This window comes from Cervus elaphus, chromosome 14 (assembly GCF_910594005.1).
Source record: "Cervus elaphus chromosome 14, mCerEla1.1, whole genome shotgun sequence".
Classification (NCBI taxonomy): domain Eukaryota; kingdom Metazoa; phylum Chordata; class Mammalia; order Artiodactyla; family Cervidae; genus Cervus; species Cervus elaphus.
This window is the reverse complement of record NC_057828.1, coordinates 47,571,515-47,590,455: the sequence shown is the minus strand read 5'-3', so window position 1 is coordinate 47,590,455 and position 18,941 is coordinate 47,571,515. Positions and strand designations below refer to the sequence as shown.

Below are 18,941 nucleotides of genomic sequence, written 5' to 3'. Positions count from 1 at the left end.
CTTTCCCAATTTTGAACCAGTCTGTTGTTCCATGTCCAGTTCTAACTGTTGCTTTTTGACAGGTTCTCAGCAGACAGGTAAGGTGGTTTGGTAGTCCTATCTCTAATAATTTTTCATAATTTGTTGTGATCCACACAGTCAAAGGCTTTAGCATAGGCAGTGAAGCAGAAGTAGATGTTTTTCTGGAATCCCTTTGCTTCCTCTTTCATCCAACAGGTGTTGGCAATTTGATCTCTGGTTCCTCTATTTTTTCTGAATCCAGCTTGTACATCTGGAAGTTCTTGGTTCACATACTGCTGACACCTAGCTTGAAAGACTTTGAGCATTACCTTGCTAGCATGTGAAATGAATGCAATTGTATTTTAATGCCTAATTTATAAAATTTAGCTATCAAAGTTACTCTTTCAGATTCTGTAGCGTGAACCTGTGTTTCACAAAATCTGACTGTGGAACCTGGCAGCAACAGTCTCAGAATTAAAATATGAATCTGGATCCTGAAGCCAACAGGATTCGTTAAACATCACCCCTTTCAAACCACCTGCACCTCCAGTCACGAGAAAACAACCCAGGAAGGGAAGAGAGCTCAGTGTTGATGGAGTGTGTGCTCTGCCCACAGGGACTGTTCTAGTGCTTCCCTGTGAATTATCTCATTTAATGTTCGCAACCATTCATGAAATATGTAGTGTCACTGCTCACATTTGATGGAGAAGAACACGGGGGTGGTGGGGGTTGGATGACCTGCTTGAGGGCTCACAGCTGTGTGGTCACAGGGACCTGACTCCAGAGCCCTGGCAGTAAGAGCAGTCACCGTGTGTCTGTCACAAAACAGGAGGGGTTTCGGGTTCTACTGCAATAATGAAATCCACCCTGACCTCTTCCTGGCATCATAAATGTTTTGTAGCCTGTGGTGCTAGAGTCCTGTGTTAGGGGATTGAATTCAGTTGAACTTCAGCATCAAGCGATGCTACAGCATCCTCCCAGCCAGCATGGTCTGAGATGACACATCCATCCTTCAAGTTGAAAACAACCTGCCATACTGATATGTTCTTGATGCCTTAAATAAGGAAAGGGAAGATTTATCAGACCTGCATTCTAAAGAGATACTGGAAGACTGTTGACAAGATCAGTACCGATTATGTGGCTATTTGGCACAGACCTGACCCTTCATTCCTTGTGAGTTGGGGTGTGGTTGGCAGAGCAGAGAATGGGAACCCCAGTTTCCGAGGAGAAGCACTCCTGCCATGGGCATCGGCCATTCAGTTCTCATGCTCCGTACTCTATACAGAGATGAGCTACATCACTATATTAAGAAGATATAACGTATTAAGAGGATAAGTTAGTATCTGCACACACACACATGGTTTTAAAATTTTAGTAAATCAGGCTATTTCTTCCATTCCACAATTTAAATCCCACCTCCACTTTCTTCTCTAAAGAACAGATTATGAAGGTATTTTTTCCAGTATTGTTATCCTTGAGCTCACAGCAACTGAGATCGAACAGATTTCAGTGTTCAGAGATTAAAGTTTTCACCTGTTCAATACTCAGGCCAGCTAAGGAGAGGGGATCTGAGCGTGTGGACATTTTCCATCAGAAACTAAGGAGAATTCAGATGGTTTCCATCCTTGTCCTTCAGCATCCTTCACTGTAGAGCTTTTTCCAAGCTTAGATACGGATTTTTTTTAAAGTAATAACTTACATTGTTATTTGTAAGGGTTGAGAGGACATCATTGCTAGGATAATGTAGTTTAAATGATTTGCAGTTTTACTATTTTAAGTAAAATTTACAGTTATGACTTTTTCTTCTTAGTATTTGCTTCTGTTCATTTAATCATTTACTTTTAAACTTTTGGATAACTCTTTAAGGATTAATTGATAGAAAGAAAAAAATATAGGGGCTTCCCTGGTGGCTCAGTGGTAAAGAATCCACCTGCCAATGCAGGGGACATGGGGTTGATCCCTGATCCAGGAAGATCCCTGATACCACAGAGAAGCTAAGGCTGTGAGCCACAATCACTGAACCTGTGCTCTGGAGCCCAGGAGCCGCAACTGAAGCCTGAGTGCCCCAGAGTCCGTGCTCTGCAACAAGAGAAGCCACCGCAATGACAAGCCTGTGCAGCACAACTAGAGAGGAACCCCGCTCACGTCAACTAGAGAAAAGCCTGCACGGCAACGGAGATCCAGAACAGCCAAAAATAAAGAAAATTATTTTAAAAAAGAAAAAGTACAGATTTTCAGGGTACTTTTTTTGTTTGTTTGTTTTTCAGGATATGTTTTTAAATAAAACAACCACTCATAATATCTGCAAAACATAGAGGATTTATTTTCCAAATAATAATGAACAGCGTTTAGCTTGCCTAGTTTTTCATCTATACTGCTTTCAAATCAAGCATTTTTATTTTACATTTTCTCAGGTGGTCGTCTTGGAGGTGACTAGTAGATGGTCATTTTGCTTCAGACACAGTATTTCCAGAAGCATTCAGAGGAAAGTCCACGTTTCTTAGATTGCTTCCTGATTCTGGACAAAAGGTCACTCAGGAAAAGCTTAGGATCTTGCCCAGAGAAAGCCTGAAATTAAAAAAGTAGGTTATCAGTTAATTGAGTACTACACACACACACACACACACACGCAAGAACCTTACTCAGGAACAGGACCTTTAAAAGGGCTGTCTTGCTGTTTCATGGGATAGAGTTGCAGTTAGCACCCTGCATGTAGACTCTGAAAGGTCTCCTTTTGCCCGACCTGTGGTCCATCCAGTCTATTTAGCCTTGTGATTGCCTTGAATTTTCCTAAACCTTCATTGACCTGTTTCTATTTCATCTCTCAGTAACATGTTCTGCACATTTAATGTCTTCTGTGTAAATCAGGTCTTTTATTTGTCTTGAAATTAACTTTAATCATGGACCTTTAGTTTTCTTTTTACTCTAGGATTTTATGAGCATCTCTACTAATTACCTTTATGATTTTAGAGTCTTTCACCATAATCTTTCTATTCAGAAGAATATAAATATCCGAATGATAACTTTTAATGTAATAGAAACCACACCCTCCCCTTCTATGTGGTCTACCCCACCTGGGAACCTCAGGCACTGTATGTCATCTTTAGAACTGAGGGCTTTCAGGGTATATTTTTACAAGGAGGTTAGTGGGCACTACACCAGAAGAAGATGTTTCTGGTCAAAATAATTGGGAAATTCTTGACTAAAATTAAATATGTTTATCTCATTTCCTGGAGGCTTTATACACAAAGAATTGCCAGGACAGGAGAGGAGTTAGAACACAGGGCAGCCCTGTAGGCTGGCTCTATGGGACTGATATTCACAGAAGATCCTTTGGTGGTTTAGTCGCTAAGTTGTGTCTGACTCTTGCGACCCCATAGACTGTAACCTGCCAGGCTCCTCTACCCACTGGATTATCCAGGCAAGAATACTGAAGTGGGTTGCCATTTTCTTCTCCAGGGAATCTTCCTGACCCAGGAATCAAACCCAGGTCTCCTGTATTGCAGGCAGATTCTTTACCAAAAGAGCTACAGGAAAATTCAAAGGACCTTGCAGAAAATCCTTTAGGAAACACTAATTTAGCTTGGGGCTTTCTCGGTGGGGCTAGTGGTAAAAAATTCACTTGCCAGTACAGGAAACCCAAGTGATGCAGGTTTGATCCTTAGGTCAGGAAGATTCCCTGGAAAAGGAAATGGTACCCCACTCCAGTATTCCTGCCTGGAAATCCCATGGACAGATGAACCTGGCGGGCTACAGTTCATGGGATTCCAAAGAGTCAGAAATGACTGAACGACTGAGCTCAGTTTAGTTTGAGGGGTTGATAATGATCAAAACAGATTTCTCTTTTAGCGGTTAAGGTCCTCCATTAATTGTGCACCATTTCTAACCATTTAATATATTCATTAATCATGTCCTACTGTAGTCTGTCTTCTACACCCAAAATTATCTCCTTCATATTCTCCTTTACCACACATATTCCCTCTCGGTGTTTTGACCATGTCTTTCTTCCATTTAGATATTATATGACAGTGCTTTTCAAACTTTACTGTGCATACAAACCACGTGGGGAAGTCCTGTTAAGATGCAGATTTTGATTCAGTAGGTTCTGGGGGGTGGGGTGAGTCTGCATTTCTCACAAGCTTCCATGTGACATGAGTACTGCTGGTCCTTGGACCCAGTGAAGATAATCAATGACACAGCACAAGTGGACAACAGACTTGAGGGCAAGGCCTTTTTTTGACTCTCTTAGACTTGTTATGATCATTTATCCCAGATGAATGCTATTGTTGTATCCACATTTTATATGGATCAAAATTTGGAAAAAAATAGTGCTTCGAAATAATACTGGGTGTCCAACTATTTAAGATTTGTACCGAGAAGGCTCGACTGGTTCGTATTGAGGCTCCTCTAAAGTCAAGGCATAGAAATGTTCACCTTCTTTAACCTAACTCTCATACAGGACCTACTTACCTTTCTCATGTTTCCCCTTGGGTGAAAAATGTTGGTAATGGGATCTGAAAAACAGTATTTTGAAACCATTCATCATCAGATCTATTATTTCCATTTTATCCTTGTCTTATTTAAAACACACAAAATAGAATATTACTAAATCATGTCTAGTTTCTGGTTTTCCTTTCTTCACACTGCAGTGATGTTTATTTGAAGGAGGATAGGCAAGCACTTGGCTCTTTTCTAGCCTCCAGAGTTCACAAAGGGCACCGCATTTTCCTCAGCAGTTCAGTAGTTTATCAACAATGCTTTATTACAGATGAATTTCTTTCTACAAAACCAAATCTATTAGGAAGACTCCAGAATGTTCTGAGCATTTGTATCTGTGCTAGGAGGAATGCTGTCACTGAGAAAACAGTAAAAGCTGACATCTTATGGGTTATTTTGTGTTTGACAGTGCTGAACATTTTACTTGCATTTCCTCATTGAATCTTCTCAATAACCCCATGAATTGGGAATTTTGTTTCTTTAATCATTCCTGTGTACTGGTTTAAGAAACTGAGATACAGATAGATTAACTCACTTAAGTGGGAAGACAGCATTGTAAATTGTACTTATTGAAAACTGGGATAATGCTCTTCTTCCCTCCCCCTGTCCCCGCCCCCCCACCCCCACCAAATTCATACAGAGAACAAATATGCTGAGGGGACAAGTAGAGAAGGATGCTTACAAGGAGTTGCTGAGAAAAAGGAGACAGAAGATGGCAGAGGAAGATTGTATGCAGGAGGGGAGAATGTGATCACTCAGTAAATTCAGTAGCAAAGAAATCATACAGCCTGTAAACACGAGTCATTTTACCTGCGTTCCTAAGACCCTCTCCTGTCTCTGCGCCTGACATCTCTGGCAGCATCTGCAGAAGAGACGCTCTTTCCAGCTCATCCAGAGTTGATCTGACGTCTTCAGGTGCTACACAGAGCAATGATTGATATTAGCGACAGCTCCTGCTTCAGTTCTGTTCCCCTTTGTCTTTAGGGAGGTACCAGGGATAGGGAGGGGCTTCCCAGGTGGCTCAGTGGTTAAGATTTGCCTGTAATGCGGGAGACACAGGTTCGATCCCTGGGTTGGGAAGATCCCCTGGAGGAGGAAATGGCAACCCACTCCAGTATTGTTGCCTGGGAAATCCCATGGACAGAGAAGGCTGGTGGGCTACAGCTCATGGGGTCGCAAAGAGTGGAACATGACTGAGTGACTAAGCATGAGCATGCACCAGGAACAGGAAGCTAATACTAGACAGATTTCAAATACTGAGTTCATGGTTTGTCATTAGCAGTATTTTAACAGAGAAGTGGAAATGCTACAGTCCAGTTTGTAAGCCAGCAGAACAGGAAATCATGAGGCGTGGGTCTCATTCCGACTCCTGCTGCCTACACAGCCTTGCTGGACGCTCACCACCCTGAATAAGAAGGTAGGGCTGGGACTCCCCTGGTGGTCCAGTGGTTAAGACTTTGTACTTCCACTGCAAGGGGTGTGGGTTCAATGCCTGGTCAGGGAACTAAGATCCCACATGATCCAAAAAGTAAAGAAATTAAAAATTTTAAAAATTAAAAAAAAGAGATGGGGGGCTCTTTATTCTCCAATCAAGGTTGGGGCTGAGGGTTTGAAAGCCTTAGTGAAGCTAAGCCACAGGATCAGTGAAAAAACATTTCCACTTACAAAGTGATTCTTCTTCATCTCTGTTTACCTACTGCTATCATTTGCCTTTTTTTAAAAAATATAGGGGTGGCAAAATTGGAGTGAGAGGAAAAGTAAAGGAGAGATTTTCTAAAAGACGGACTTGTTTATGTTCTTCTGACCTGGTGGTTCAGACAGTAAAGAATCTGCCTGCAATGCAGAAGACCCAGGTTTGATCCCTGGGTCAGGAAGATCTCCTGGAGAGGGAATGGCAACCACTCCACTATTCTTGCCTGGAGAATCCCATGGACAGAGGAGACTGGTGGGCTAATATCCATAGTGTTGACAAACAGTTGGACACAACTGAGTGACTCACTCACACACACCTAAAGCAAATATGATGACATCACCTCTTATCTGGGCTCTAAGATTTAGATACAATTATCAGAAACAAGTCAGCTTTACAATATTCTTTGAAGAATCTGATAGCAACATTTTCCGTGTGTAATTTGGTCAGCTTGGGAGCATAGAAGATGCATGGTAAGTTTGTGTCAGGTGTGCGAGAGGTGAGTGTGGGGGCTGGTGAGTGATACTGGGCCCAGATAGTTCTCTTGGCCGGTTTCTGCCATGGGGTGATCAGAGCCCCCAAAGAGTCCTGTAAAATCCACCTGCTTCACTAAGGCTTTCAAACCCTCAGCTCCAACCTTGATTGGAGAATAGAGAGCAAGCCATCATGAAGGCTTCATGGTACTTCTGAAGAATGTTAATGAAAGTCTACAAAGTTTGGCTACATATCAATATTTTTGTCATGAAGGATCACTTGTTTTGCTGTTTTTTGTTCTTTGTTTACAGTCGCCAAGTCATATCTGACTCTTCTGCAACCCGCCAGACTCCTCTACCCATGGAATTTTTCAAGCAAGAATACTGAAGCGGGTTGCCATTTCTTTCTCCAGGGCATCTTCCCAACTCAGGGACTGAACCAGAGTCTCTTGCATTGTTCAGCCACCAGGGAAGGATCACTTATGAAGAAACAAGTAAGTAGGAAAAAATTCAGGCAAAAATGCTAAGGTAAGCTGTCACCTATCAAGAATTGGAAGGGAGATGCTACACTCATTCAAGTTTTTAAAAAATAATAATGATGACATGCAATTTTTTGAGGATGTCAGTAATATCTGCATATTCATTCTTCATTTTACCTTATGCTTTTCAAAGTTCTTTTTTTTAATAGCAGAGATTTGATAAAGTTAATGCTCATTTTAACCATGAAGATGACTGCCACTTCTGAGTTCAGTGACTCTGGAAAGTGATTAATAGTGTACGAATGAGTGCTTGACTATTATCAGAAAGCTGTTTGGGAGAAGCTTATGGACTAGAAATTATAAAATCACTGGCTTACCAGAGTTTTATTTCCTATATTTAAAAACTGTCTGAAATTATCCACAATAAAAGACAAGTTAAAATCCATTTAAAATGTTTATGAACACAATCCCCAAGCATAAACTTTTTATTTTCTTTTTCCCCCTAACCTTTTCATTTCTTAAACTAAATGAAGAGCTAAAAGCACAATAAGTATCTCCTTGATTGATACACTTTAAAAAATTCAACTTAGAATTGAACTGAATGAAACATAAACCAAAAGGAAAAGATAAATGAACTTGGAAATCTGTGTCTACCTTAGTCCCAGCTGGTTACTTTTTTATATTTTAAAAAACATTTTTGTTTCATGTAACACATGTCATATGATTACCTTTTAACTTAAAATAATATAAGATAAAATCAAAATACTTTAATCTATAATTGGAACAGCCAGTTCTGCATTCAACCAGTTCACTTAAAATAAAGACTAAAAGCAATGATGTTTTAAATTTAGTGCCATTTTCAAAACTGAGAAAAAAAAAGACTGACAAAAATAACTCAGAATTACAGAAGTGACGTTAAATAAGCAATGTTCCCCTTCTACTTTTATATTTTAGAAAGGAAAAAACTTTATCCATTCTTGACTCCAAGACGTGCCTTAAGGATCCTCAGAATTCTTTTCATAGCTGGGATTATTAACAAGACTCCTTTAAGAGAGAATTTTCATTCTCATCTCTAACATTGCGTTTAAGACCATTGAAGACTCGTTCAAGACTAACATAAGGGAAAAAAATCATCTTACCTAAGAGCTGCAGGGACTCTTGCCTGGAGTCAAGGACAGGAAGAGACAGGAGCGGATTTAAGCATCCTATGAAAAGCAAACAGCAGGAGACCAGCTTATACATGATTGGCAGGAGATAGAAGTCTTCCTTCTTAGCTTCTTCAACTTGCTCTTTCTCGGGGGTAGAGCTCAGAGTAAGAGCAGTTGCCTGCAACTTGCTTCTTCTAATTCTGTGATCAGTGATTATATATATTATCCTATGACCTCATATCATCCCTACAAAAAAAAAAAAAGAAATGAATTTATTGGCTAGGAAGGCTGAAAGGCAATCACTTTGCATTGATGTAATTTTTCAAAGTAGCAACTCATAGACAATAAATTTACTGCCTTGTTGCCTAGTGTACAAAATAGGTATTAAATAAAGAACAGTTACGTTTATAAATCTGGCAAAAAGGAGTAATTGAGAGCAATAAATCATGAGTTAAAGAAAGGATCAGACATGAGTTGAAGTGTCCAAGACAGGGACATGGATTTATGAGTCCTACCCAGGAAGAACTATTGTGGAGCACTGCGTGAAATGTGCTGATTTTCTTTTTTTAATCTTTTGTGAGTGAATAGATGAATTTTCATATTTTCTTTGGGGCTGCAATGCCTGAAGATTTCCTAAAGGAAATCAACCCTTAATATTCATTTGAAGGACTGATGCTGAAGCTGAAGCTCTAATACTTTGGCCACCTGATGCAAACAGCCACCTCACTGGAAAAGACCCTGATACTGGGAAAGATTGAGGGCAAGAGGAGAAGGGGGTGGCAGAGGATGAGATGGTTGGATTGCATGACTGACTCAATGGACATGAGTTTGAGCAACTCAGGGAGACAATGAAGGACAGGGAAGCCTGGTGTACTGCAATTCATGGGGCTGCAAAGAGTCTGACACAACTTAGTGACTGAACAACAATGCCTGAAGAATGACAATGTGTGAAATTAAAGTAAAAACAAATATTTACTTTTTAAAAATGAAGATAAATTAACAGCAAAAATTCAATCTCAAGGCAAGTTCTATACATACACTTGGCCTCATGTAAAACTACAAACACAGGGGTCTTCAGAGAAGGGAAATAACTTTCCTTAAAGTTGGATATTATTCATTAAGGAAGATGAAGAACAAGCCTGAAAACCTCACCTATATTCCCAGTATTTCACTGCTCTCCTGCAGCCCCACTTTCCCTGGCTGCTCTCAGCTTGGATCATTGCAGTATCCTCCTTGCTAACATCCTCAAGACTAAATTCAGCCCACCAGTCTTATCTCAAAACAGCTCAATGATGCTATTAAGACATACATTATGTCATACCAACTCTTAGCTCAAAACTCTGTATTGGGGACTTCCCTGGGGTCTAGTAGCTAAGACTTGGAGCTCCCACTGCAGGGGCTCACGTCTGATCCCTGGTCAGGGAACTAGACCCCACATGTTGCAACAAAGATCACGACCCCATGTTCCACAACAAAGACACAGCACAGCCAAATAAATAAAATAAAATAAAAGCCCCAAACCCTATATTGACCTGAACATAAGGTTAAAACTAAAGAATTACTAGAGAAAAGAAAACATGAGCACCTTCACAACCTGAAGGCAGGTAAATATTTCCTAGACATGACACCAGCCATATAAGAAAAAAATGGATAAATTGGCCATCATCAAAATTAGAAACATCTGCTCTTTGAAAGATACTTTTAAGAAAATGAAAATGCCAGCCACAGCTGTAAGAAAATATTCACAAAACCTATGCCAGACCAAAGACTTCTCCCAGATGGTATAAACCACAACTCAATAAGCCGGCAACCCAAATAAAAGAATAATCAAAATGAACAGATTCTTCACATGAGAAGTTATTCTATTCAGGCTGCTAATTAGGACTTGAAAAAAAAACAGCATCATTAGTTATAAGAGAAATGCAAATTAAAATCACAATTAGATGCAACTACATATCCACCACAACTCCTGCAATCAAAAAGATTGATAATTCCAAGTGTTGCAAAGATATAGAGCATGGGCCTCTCATATAAGGGACTGGAATGTAAAATGGTACAATCTCTTGGGAAAACAACTTGAGACTTTCTTATGAGGTCAAACATGTACTACCCTATGCAAGAGGGCTTTCCGGGCGGCGCTAGTGGTAAATAATCCACCTGCCAGTGCAGGAAGACTCAAGAGACTCTGGTTCAATCCCTGGGTTGGGAAGATTCCCTGGAGGAGGAAATCGCAACTCCTTCCAGTATTCTTGCCTGGAGAATTTCATGGACAGAGGAGCCTGGTGGGCTGCAGTTGATGGGGTCGCACAGAGTCAACATAACTGAGCAGCTGAGCACAAACTACGCAATACAGAAATCCCTGTCCGAGGTGTATACCTATGTGACATGAGAACATACATTCAACAGACACTTGTATACGAGTGTTCACAGCTGTTAATAACTGTAAATAACCCAGATATCTGTCAACAGGAGCCTGGCTAGATAAACTGTGCCACATCACACAATAAATTTCCCTGGTGGCTCAGAGGGTAAAGAATCCACCTGCAATGCAGGAGACTCGGGTTCAATCCCTGGGTCAGGAAGATCCCCTGGAGGAGGAAATGGCAACCTCCTCCAGTATTTTGGCCTAGAAAATTCCATGAACAGAGGAACCTGGTGGGCTACAGTCTATGGGATTGCAGAGTCAGCCACGACTGAGACAACATCACACGATGGACTGCCATTCAGCAATGCAAAGGAACTACTGATAAAGACAAGGCGGATGAATCTCAAAAACTTTATGTGGAGTGAAATAAGCCAGACCTAGAAGAGTACCTGTTGCATGATTCCACTTAAATGAAGTTCTAGGACAGGTAAAAACAGATCCGTGGCATCAAAAAACAGGTGTCCTTATAGTTGATTCTGCTGTTGTACGGCAGAAACCAACACAACACTGTAAAGCAGTTATCCTCCAATTAAAAACAAATGTTAAAAACAGGAATTTGACCAAGAGATTAGTTTTTAAAACAAAACAAAAAAGAGTTCTGTGGGAGATGGAGGATTGACTTAGGGAGACAAGGGAACTTCTGGGGGCTATGACACTGTTCTGTATCTTGATCAAGGCAATGGTTACATGGATACATACATTGGTCTAAACTCATCAAACTGTACACTTAAAATGGGCACATTTCAGGGTCTTCCCTGGTGGTCCAGTGGCTAAGACTCCATGCTCCCAATGCAGGGGGCCCAGGTTTGATCCCTGGTCAGGGAACCAAATTCCACATGCCACAACTAAGAGTTTGCATGCCGAAACTAAAGATTCTACATGCTGCTACCAAGGCCCAACACAACTAAATAAATAAATAAAATAAAGTATTGTAAAAAAGAAACTGACATGCAGAATGGGGCCACCAGAAACCACTTAGATCCAGCTTAAGAAAATAAAGTGTATTTGGAAGTCACAGGGTAGCTTCCAGAATGAGAAAGAACTTTGCAATAGCAGGAAGCAGAATCCCCCTGGGTGGGGGATGGTGGGAAAGCTGGGCTTTTGCTGAGCTCCCTTATAGGAGAGGGTCCAGGACAGTTATTCTCAAAAGAGAGACAGACATCTGTGGCCTCAACAGACATCCCAAATGGAGTATATTATAGCAAGAGTAAAAATGTATTTGTACCCATGAAACTTGTTTCAGAGATATACCCTAAGGAAATAATAAAACAGAAACAAACAATTACCTTGAGTGTGAAAGAGATTAAACCAAAGGTTGCAAACTCAAGTGCATCTAGGAATCAAGACGTGATCATGTAGATGAGTGATGCTGGCTTGGAGAATGACTACAGGGAGTGGTGGTATCTGTAACAAAGTGGAGAACATGTGTTCTCTCTAAAGGAGGGTGGACTGCAGCTGCTAGGGGCCAAGCTTGAATGTTATAAATCTGATTTTAAGGATTATCCATGATTTCCCCTTGGCAACTAAAAATCTTTTAAAAAAAAAATCAAAAACTACAACAAAATCCTAGCTAATGCTAGGACTTTTGTTTGCTTTTTTAAAACAAACATCCACAGCATAACTCAACCTGTTGTTGTTCAGTCACTAAGTTGTGTCCGACTCTTTTGCAACCCCATGGACTATAGCCCTTCCAGGCTTCTCTGGGAGCCATAGGATCTCCCAGGTAAGAAGACTGGAGCAGGTTGCCATTTCCTCTTCCAGGTGATCTTCTTGACCCAGGAATTGAATCCACTTCTCCTGCATTGGCAGGTGGGTTCTCTACCACTGAGCCACCAGGGAAGCCCCATAACTCAACCTACATGCCCCCATTCCTGGCCCAAATGCCCAACACAAGCGACTGAATTAGTAGCTGAAAGAGGTTATAAACATGAGATTTTAGTAATCATTAAAATAGTAACTAAAAGATTATAGGACTTGGGCAATACAATAATATTGTTGTTCAGTCACTCAGTTGTGTCCGACTCTTTGTTATCCCATGAACTGCAGCATGCCAGGCTTCCCTGTCCATCACCAACTCCTGGAGCTTGATCAAACTCATGTCCGTTGAGTAGGTGATGCCATCCAACCATTTCATCTGTCATCCCCTTCTCCTCCTGCCTTCAATCTTTCCCAGCAATCGGGGTCTTTTCCAATGAGTCAGTTCTTTGCATCAGGTAGCCAAAGTATTGGAGCTACAGCTTCAGCATCAGTCCTTCCAATGAATATTCAGGACTGATTCCTTTAGGATTGACTGGTTTGATCTCCTTGCAGTCCAAGGGACTTTCAAGAGTCTTCTCCAACACCCCAGTTCAAAAGCATCAATTCTTTGGTGTTCAGCTTTCTTTATGGTCCAACTCTCACATCCATACATGGCTACTGGAAAAACCAAAGCTTTGACTAGAGAGACCTTTGTCAGCCAAGTAATGTCTCTGCTTTTTAATATGCTGTCTAGGTTTGTGGGCTTCCCTTGTCGCTCAGCTGGTAAAGAATCCACCTGCAATATGGGAGACCTGGGTTTGATCCCTGGGTTGGGAAGATCCCCTGGAGAAGGGAAAGCTTACCCACTCCAGTATTCTGGCCTAGAGAATTCCATGGACTGTATAGTTCATGGGGTCACAAAGAGTCAGACATGACAGCCTCTGAGTCTAGGTTTGTCACAACTTTTTCTTCCAAGGAGCAAGCGTCTTTTAATTTCGTGGCTGCAGTCACCATCTGCAGTGATTTTGGAGCCCAGGAAAATAAAGTCTGTCACTGTTTCCACTGTTTCCCCATCTACTTGCCATGAAGTGATGGGACAGGATGCCATGATCTTCAGTTTTTGAATGTTGAGTTTTAAGCCAGCTTTTTCACTCTCCTCTTTCACCTTCATCAAGAGGCTCTTTAGTTCTTCACTTTCTGTCATAAGGGTGGTGTTATCTGTATATATGAAGTTATTGATATTTCTCCTGACAATCTTAATTCCAGCTTTTGCTTCATCCAGCTTGACATTTTGCATGATGTACTCTGCCTATAAGTTAAATAAGCAGGGTGACAAAATACAGCCTTGATGTTCTCCTTTCCCAGTTTAAAGAATTAGAATATCAGATGATTGACACTATGTAAAAAAGGTGACTCTGGATAAGAACTGTTATGTATATAAAAATATATAATATAAAATTGAAAATAGTTGTGTGAGGATAAAGATTTTTTTCTTTTCTTAAAATGCTATTTTGCACATAGATGTAAAAAAATATATAAAAAGTATATATAGTATATATGTATTACACAGTATATATGTATGATGTGTGTGCATACATGCATGTGTGTGTATATGTAGGAACTCATGAAGTAAATTCCTTCCGAGAGATGAGAAGCATGCAAGCTGAGACTAGGGGCTTGTTGGCACCCCTTGAGGGCTTTTAGAGAGGGGGAAACACCAGACTGTTCCTCTCCTCTGTGGAAGAGGCTGTCTGCCAAGTTTGTCATTCTCTGGTGACTCAGGGGTACTTCTGACAGTTATTAGTGATGATTTTTACAGCCTGGCCTAATTGAGTTACTACTCAAGCTTAAGCTTAAAAGAAAATTAGCCTCTTTCCTTCAACAGACTGTCAATGACAATGTCACCTTGTCCCAGAAATGTCCTAAGCATGCCACTCAGTCCTAACAGTCCCTGTGCTAGGCATCACAATTTCACATTCATGAACACGTGTGAACAACGACCACCTTTCATAACCCATGTTATTGTTGTTGTTCAGTTGCTAAGTCATGTCTGACTCTTTGTGACCCCATGGACTGCAGCACACCAGGCTCCCCTGTCCTTCATTATCTCCCGGAGCTTGCTCAAACTCATGTCCATCGAGTCAGTGAAACCATCCAACCATCTTATCCTTTGTCACTCCCTTCTCCTCCTGCCCTCAATCTTTCCCAGTATCAGGGTCTTTTCCAATGAGTCAGCTCTTCACATCAAGTGGCCAAAATATTGGAGCTTTAGCTTCAGCATCAGTCCTTCCAATGAATATTCAGGGTTGATTTCCTTTAGTATTGACTGGTTTGATCATCACCAGTGGGACGCCTTCTATTAGTTGCAAATCCCCTTTATTAACCAGAAGGATGTTGCTTTTGTGTCACATAGAAGCGAACAGTTAATAGGACATGTTTTGGGTGACTTGGACCCATAGAGCACAAAGTCAAAAACCTCCTTTTAATCCTTGTCTTGAAGCTGATCTAAGTTCACCATCTCTGCTCCTTCTTTACCTTTTTATCATGTGAGCAGAACTTCTGAATGTAGCATTTATAGTGATTGTCCCCGGTTGTGAGAGCTCAATGAGGAGAAATTGATGGCAAGTGACTTTGCCAGAAGTTTCAAGCCTGTTCAGTTCTTTCTTGGCGATGACTAACTCCTAATTTAGGATGATCCAATAGGAATGTGCTTGTGCCCTTCAAATACTGCTATATCATGCTGCTTTTTAGGCCGACGTTGGTTTGTGGAAGTTTAGAATCAGACATCCATCTGAAGTTTCAGATGTCATGGGGTCCACTCTTATTTCTATTTATGTACAAATCATAGGTCAGGACTTGCCTGGTTGTCCAGCAGTTATGGCATGCTTTCAATGCAGGAGCATGGACTCAATCCCTGGTTGGGGAACTAAAATCCTATATGCCTAGAGGTACAGCCAAATAATAACAATAAAAACAGCAAGAAAAAGTTAAAACATTGTGTCATATGCTCAGAGATAGATTAATTTTATTCTAATTAAAATTCTATATTTACCCTCATCTATGTTAGTTGTAGGTTTAATTTGTATCTCTGACTCAGTGGACATGTGTTTGATCAAAGTCCAGGAGATAGTGAAGGACAGGGAAGTCTGATGTGCTGCAGTCCATGGGGTTGCAGAGTCAGACATGATTTAGTGACTGACCAACAGCAACAACAATTTATATTCCCAGGTGGCATGGAGGTAAAAAAACATGCCAATGCAGGAGATACAAGAGATACAGGTTCTGTCCCTGGATGGGGAAATCTCCTGGAGGAGGAAATGGCAAAACATTCCAGCATTCTTGCCTGTTAAAAGAAAAAAAATCCTGTGTACAGAGGAACCGGTCAGGCTATAGTCCATGGGGCCACAAAGAGTAGGGCACAACTGAGCAGCTGAGCACACATGCATGCATGCAACCATTTCTTGTAAACAGTTACTGAATGCCTCCCTTGTCAATTCCACAACAACAATAAATGGTGGGAATCAAAGGCCTCCCAGGAGAATCAGGAGGGCTTTGCAGGAGAGGTGAGCAAGGTACGGGTGAGAGACCAGCCTAAACCAGGGCCTAGAGGGTGTGCCTCACATGTTTGCAAACCCTGGGCACAGCTAGCAAAGACCAGAGAGATCAACAGGACTGGATCACATCCCCGCGTCAATAAATGTGGATTATCCTTTAGTAATCCTGATAGCTCAGTTGGTAAAAAATCCTCCTGCAATGCAGGAGACCCCGGTTCGATTCCTGGGTTGGGAAGATCTGCTGGAGAAGGGATAGGCTACTCACTCTAGTATTCTTGGTCTTCCTTTGTTGCTCAACTGGTAAAGAATCCACCTGCAATGTGGGAGACCTGGGTTCAATTCCTGGGTTAGGAAGATGCCCTGGAGAAGGGAACGGTTACCCACTCCAGTATTCTGGCCTAGAGAATTCCATGGACTGTATAACCCATGGGGTCACAAAGAGTCAGATATGACTAAGTGACTTTCATTTCACTTCACTTTAATAACCATGAGGATACAATGAGGGCTTTAAACAAGGGAGTCATGCCATTCCCTTGTTCATTCAACAATATTTATTGAACACCTAGGATGTGCCAGGTGCTGGTCAAGATATTGGTGTTATAAAAATAAACAAAGCCTCAGTTTACACCAGGTGATGACAAGTGTCATGAAGAAGGATGTACGCTTTGGAGGGTGATGTTGACTATATATAGATGTACTCTGTACAGGGGGTCAGCATAGAAGGCATGAGCTGCATGTCATTTGGCCATCTGAGAAGAAGAATGTTCCAGGCCATGGGAATAGCAAGGGCAAAGGCCCTGGGGGTAGGACTGGGCTACGCCTGTTTGAGCCACATGCAGGAATTCAGTGTGGCTCAAGCAGAGTGGTCAAGGGGGAGAAAGTGGGAGCTGAGGACAGAAAGATGGTAGAAGGACAGATCTAGGCTCTTAAAGACTTGCTGTTTTAAAGTGAGTGAAAGTGTTTAGTCTTCAGCTGTGTCCTACTGCTTGCAACCCCATGGACGGTAGCTTGCCAGGCTGCTCTGTCCATGGGATTCTCCAGGCAAGAATACTGGAGTGGTAGCCATTCCCTTCTCTGGGGATCTTCCCAACCCAGGGATCAAATTTCGGTCTCCTGCATTGCAAGCTCTTGCAGTTTTACCATCTGAGCCACCAGGGAAGTCCCCCTTAAAGTGAGTAGAACAGGAAATTCATTTGGAGCAAAAATATGGCACAATGTAATTACTTTATTTATTTGGCTGCATCGGGTCTTAGTGGCAGCACACAGGCAGGGTCTTTGTTGCATCATGCGAGACCTTCTGAGGCGGTGCTCTGATTCTTTAGTTGTGGCAGGTAGATTTATTTGCTCAGCCACATGTGGAATCTTAGTTCCCCGACTAAGGACTGAACCCTCATCTCCTGCATTGCAAGGTGGATTCTTAACCACAGTACCACCAGGGAAGTCCCTGTGAATTACTTTTTAAAAGGCTTACTCTGGCCACTGTGTGGGGAGGAGACTGCAAGGGGGACAGGGTAAAAGTGGTGTGGGGACCACTCAGTAGAGATGGGAACTAGGGATGGTGAGAAAGAACAGACTCTGCAACTATTTTGAAGGAAGAGCCAACGAGACTTGCTGGTGAAGTGGAGGTGAGAGGATACGTCGAGGATGACCCCAAAGTTATTGGCCTGACAACCTGGAAGGGTGACATCACCTGCAATTAAAATGCAGGAGCAGGTCTGCAGGGGATGTCCAGAGTGATTTGGATATGTTAATTTGAGGGTACTTCTTAGACTCCCAGAGAAGAGGACAGGAGGGTGTCTGGATGCACGTGGGGTCCAGGAGGAGGACCTGGGCTGCAGGTAAAATATGGGGGTCATCAGATGGTATCTAAAGGCATCAGGTGCATGAATCACCAAGGAAGTGAAGATGGAGAAAAGAGAGGAGGGTGCAGGGCCAGGAGCCCCACGGGGAGACTGGAGGAGCTAGCAGAGGGTCCACAGGGGGCAGGGGGAGTGAGGGAGAAGAGATCAAGGAAGAGGCCTGACGAAGTCAGCGTTTCTAGAAGGAGGGAGGGATAGACCACATCAAAGACTGCGGATGAGGAATGACTAGGGGATCCAGGGAGCAACACAGATCTAACAATTTTGACTGGAGCAGTTTTGGTGGCTTCGAGGGTTGAAACGACAATAGGAATAGGTTCAAGTGAGAATGAGGGGAAAGAAGCAGAGACCATGAATGAGGAGCTCTTTATCTTGCTGTGTGTGTGTGGAGCAGAGGGGGTGGGGGCGGGGCGGGCAGAGAAACAGCAGCAGCAGCCGATGAGTCCCCAAGGTCAGGAGACAAATGGTTAGAGAAGGGCGGTGTCACAGGGGGCCTTCTTAGTGACTATGACCTCACATGGTGTCTTCATATGGTGACCTAGGCTGCAAAGCAGAGTGCCTGGTGTGTGACCACTGCCCCATCCCACCTCTACTGGCCACACAAAGCCCCCTTCCTGGGGAACAGGATAGAATCAGGAGGACCCATGGGCACAACTGTGCACAGCTTGCAGCAGGTGTGTGTGGAGAACTTTTGACAGCAAGAAGAGTTGTTCAGGTCTTGGTGGTAAGCAGCCAGTTCTGGACTTCAGGCTTCCCTTGGATGTCACTCACCCAAATACTGGTTTATTTTTTTTAAAAAAACACAAAAACTCCATTCTGAGAAAAGTCTTTACAATGGCTCAGTGGGCCATCCCTCCTCTCCCATGGTCCTCTGCCTTGCTCACTGTCCTCCAGGAAGGCTTCTACCTCAGGGACTTGGCACTGGCTGCTCCCTCTGCCTGAAATGCTCACCCCAGATATCTACATGGCCAACTCATTCATCAAGGTTGAGTCTCTGGGACTTCCCTGGTGGCCCAGTTGTTAAGTACTCACCTTGCAAAGCAAGGGATGTGAGTTTGATCCTTGGTTGGGGAACTAAG

The 18,941-nt window shown here is 42.3% G+C and overlaps 1 protein-coding gene across 1 annotated transcript; it reads right to left on the bottom strand.

The window, feature by feature from the left end:
* Positions 1 to 2,383: 2,383 nt before the first annotated feature.
* On the bottom strand, positions 2,384 to 8,381 carry UTS2 (urotensin 2). The gene is made up of 4 exons (XM_043924665.1): positions 8,279 to 8,381; positions 5,308 to 5,415; positions 4,473 to 4,514; positions 2,384 to 2,576 (listed from the first exon to the last, which is right to left on the bottom strand). The coding sequence occupies exons 1-4, from the start codon at positions 8,379 to 8,381 to the stop codon at positions 2,455 to 2,457; spliced, it is 375 nt and encodes a 124-aa protein (XP_043780600.1). The 3' UTR covers positions 2,384 to 2,454.
* Between the last annotated feature and the right edge of the window lie 10,560 nt (positions 8,382 to 18,941).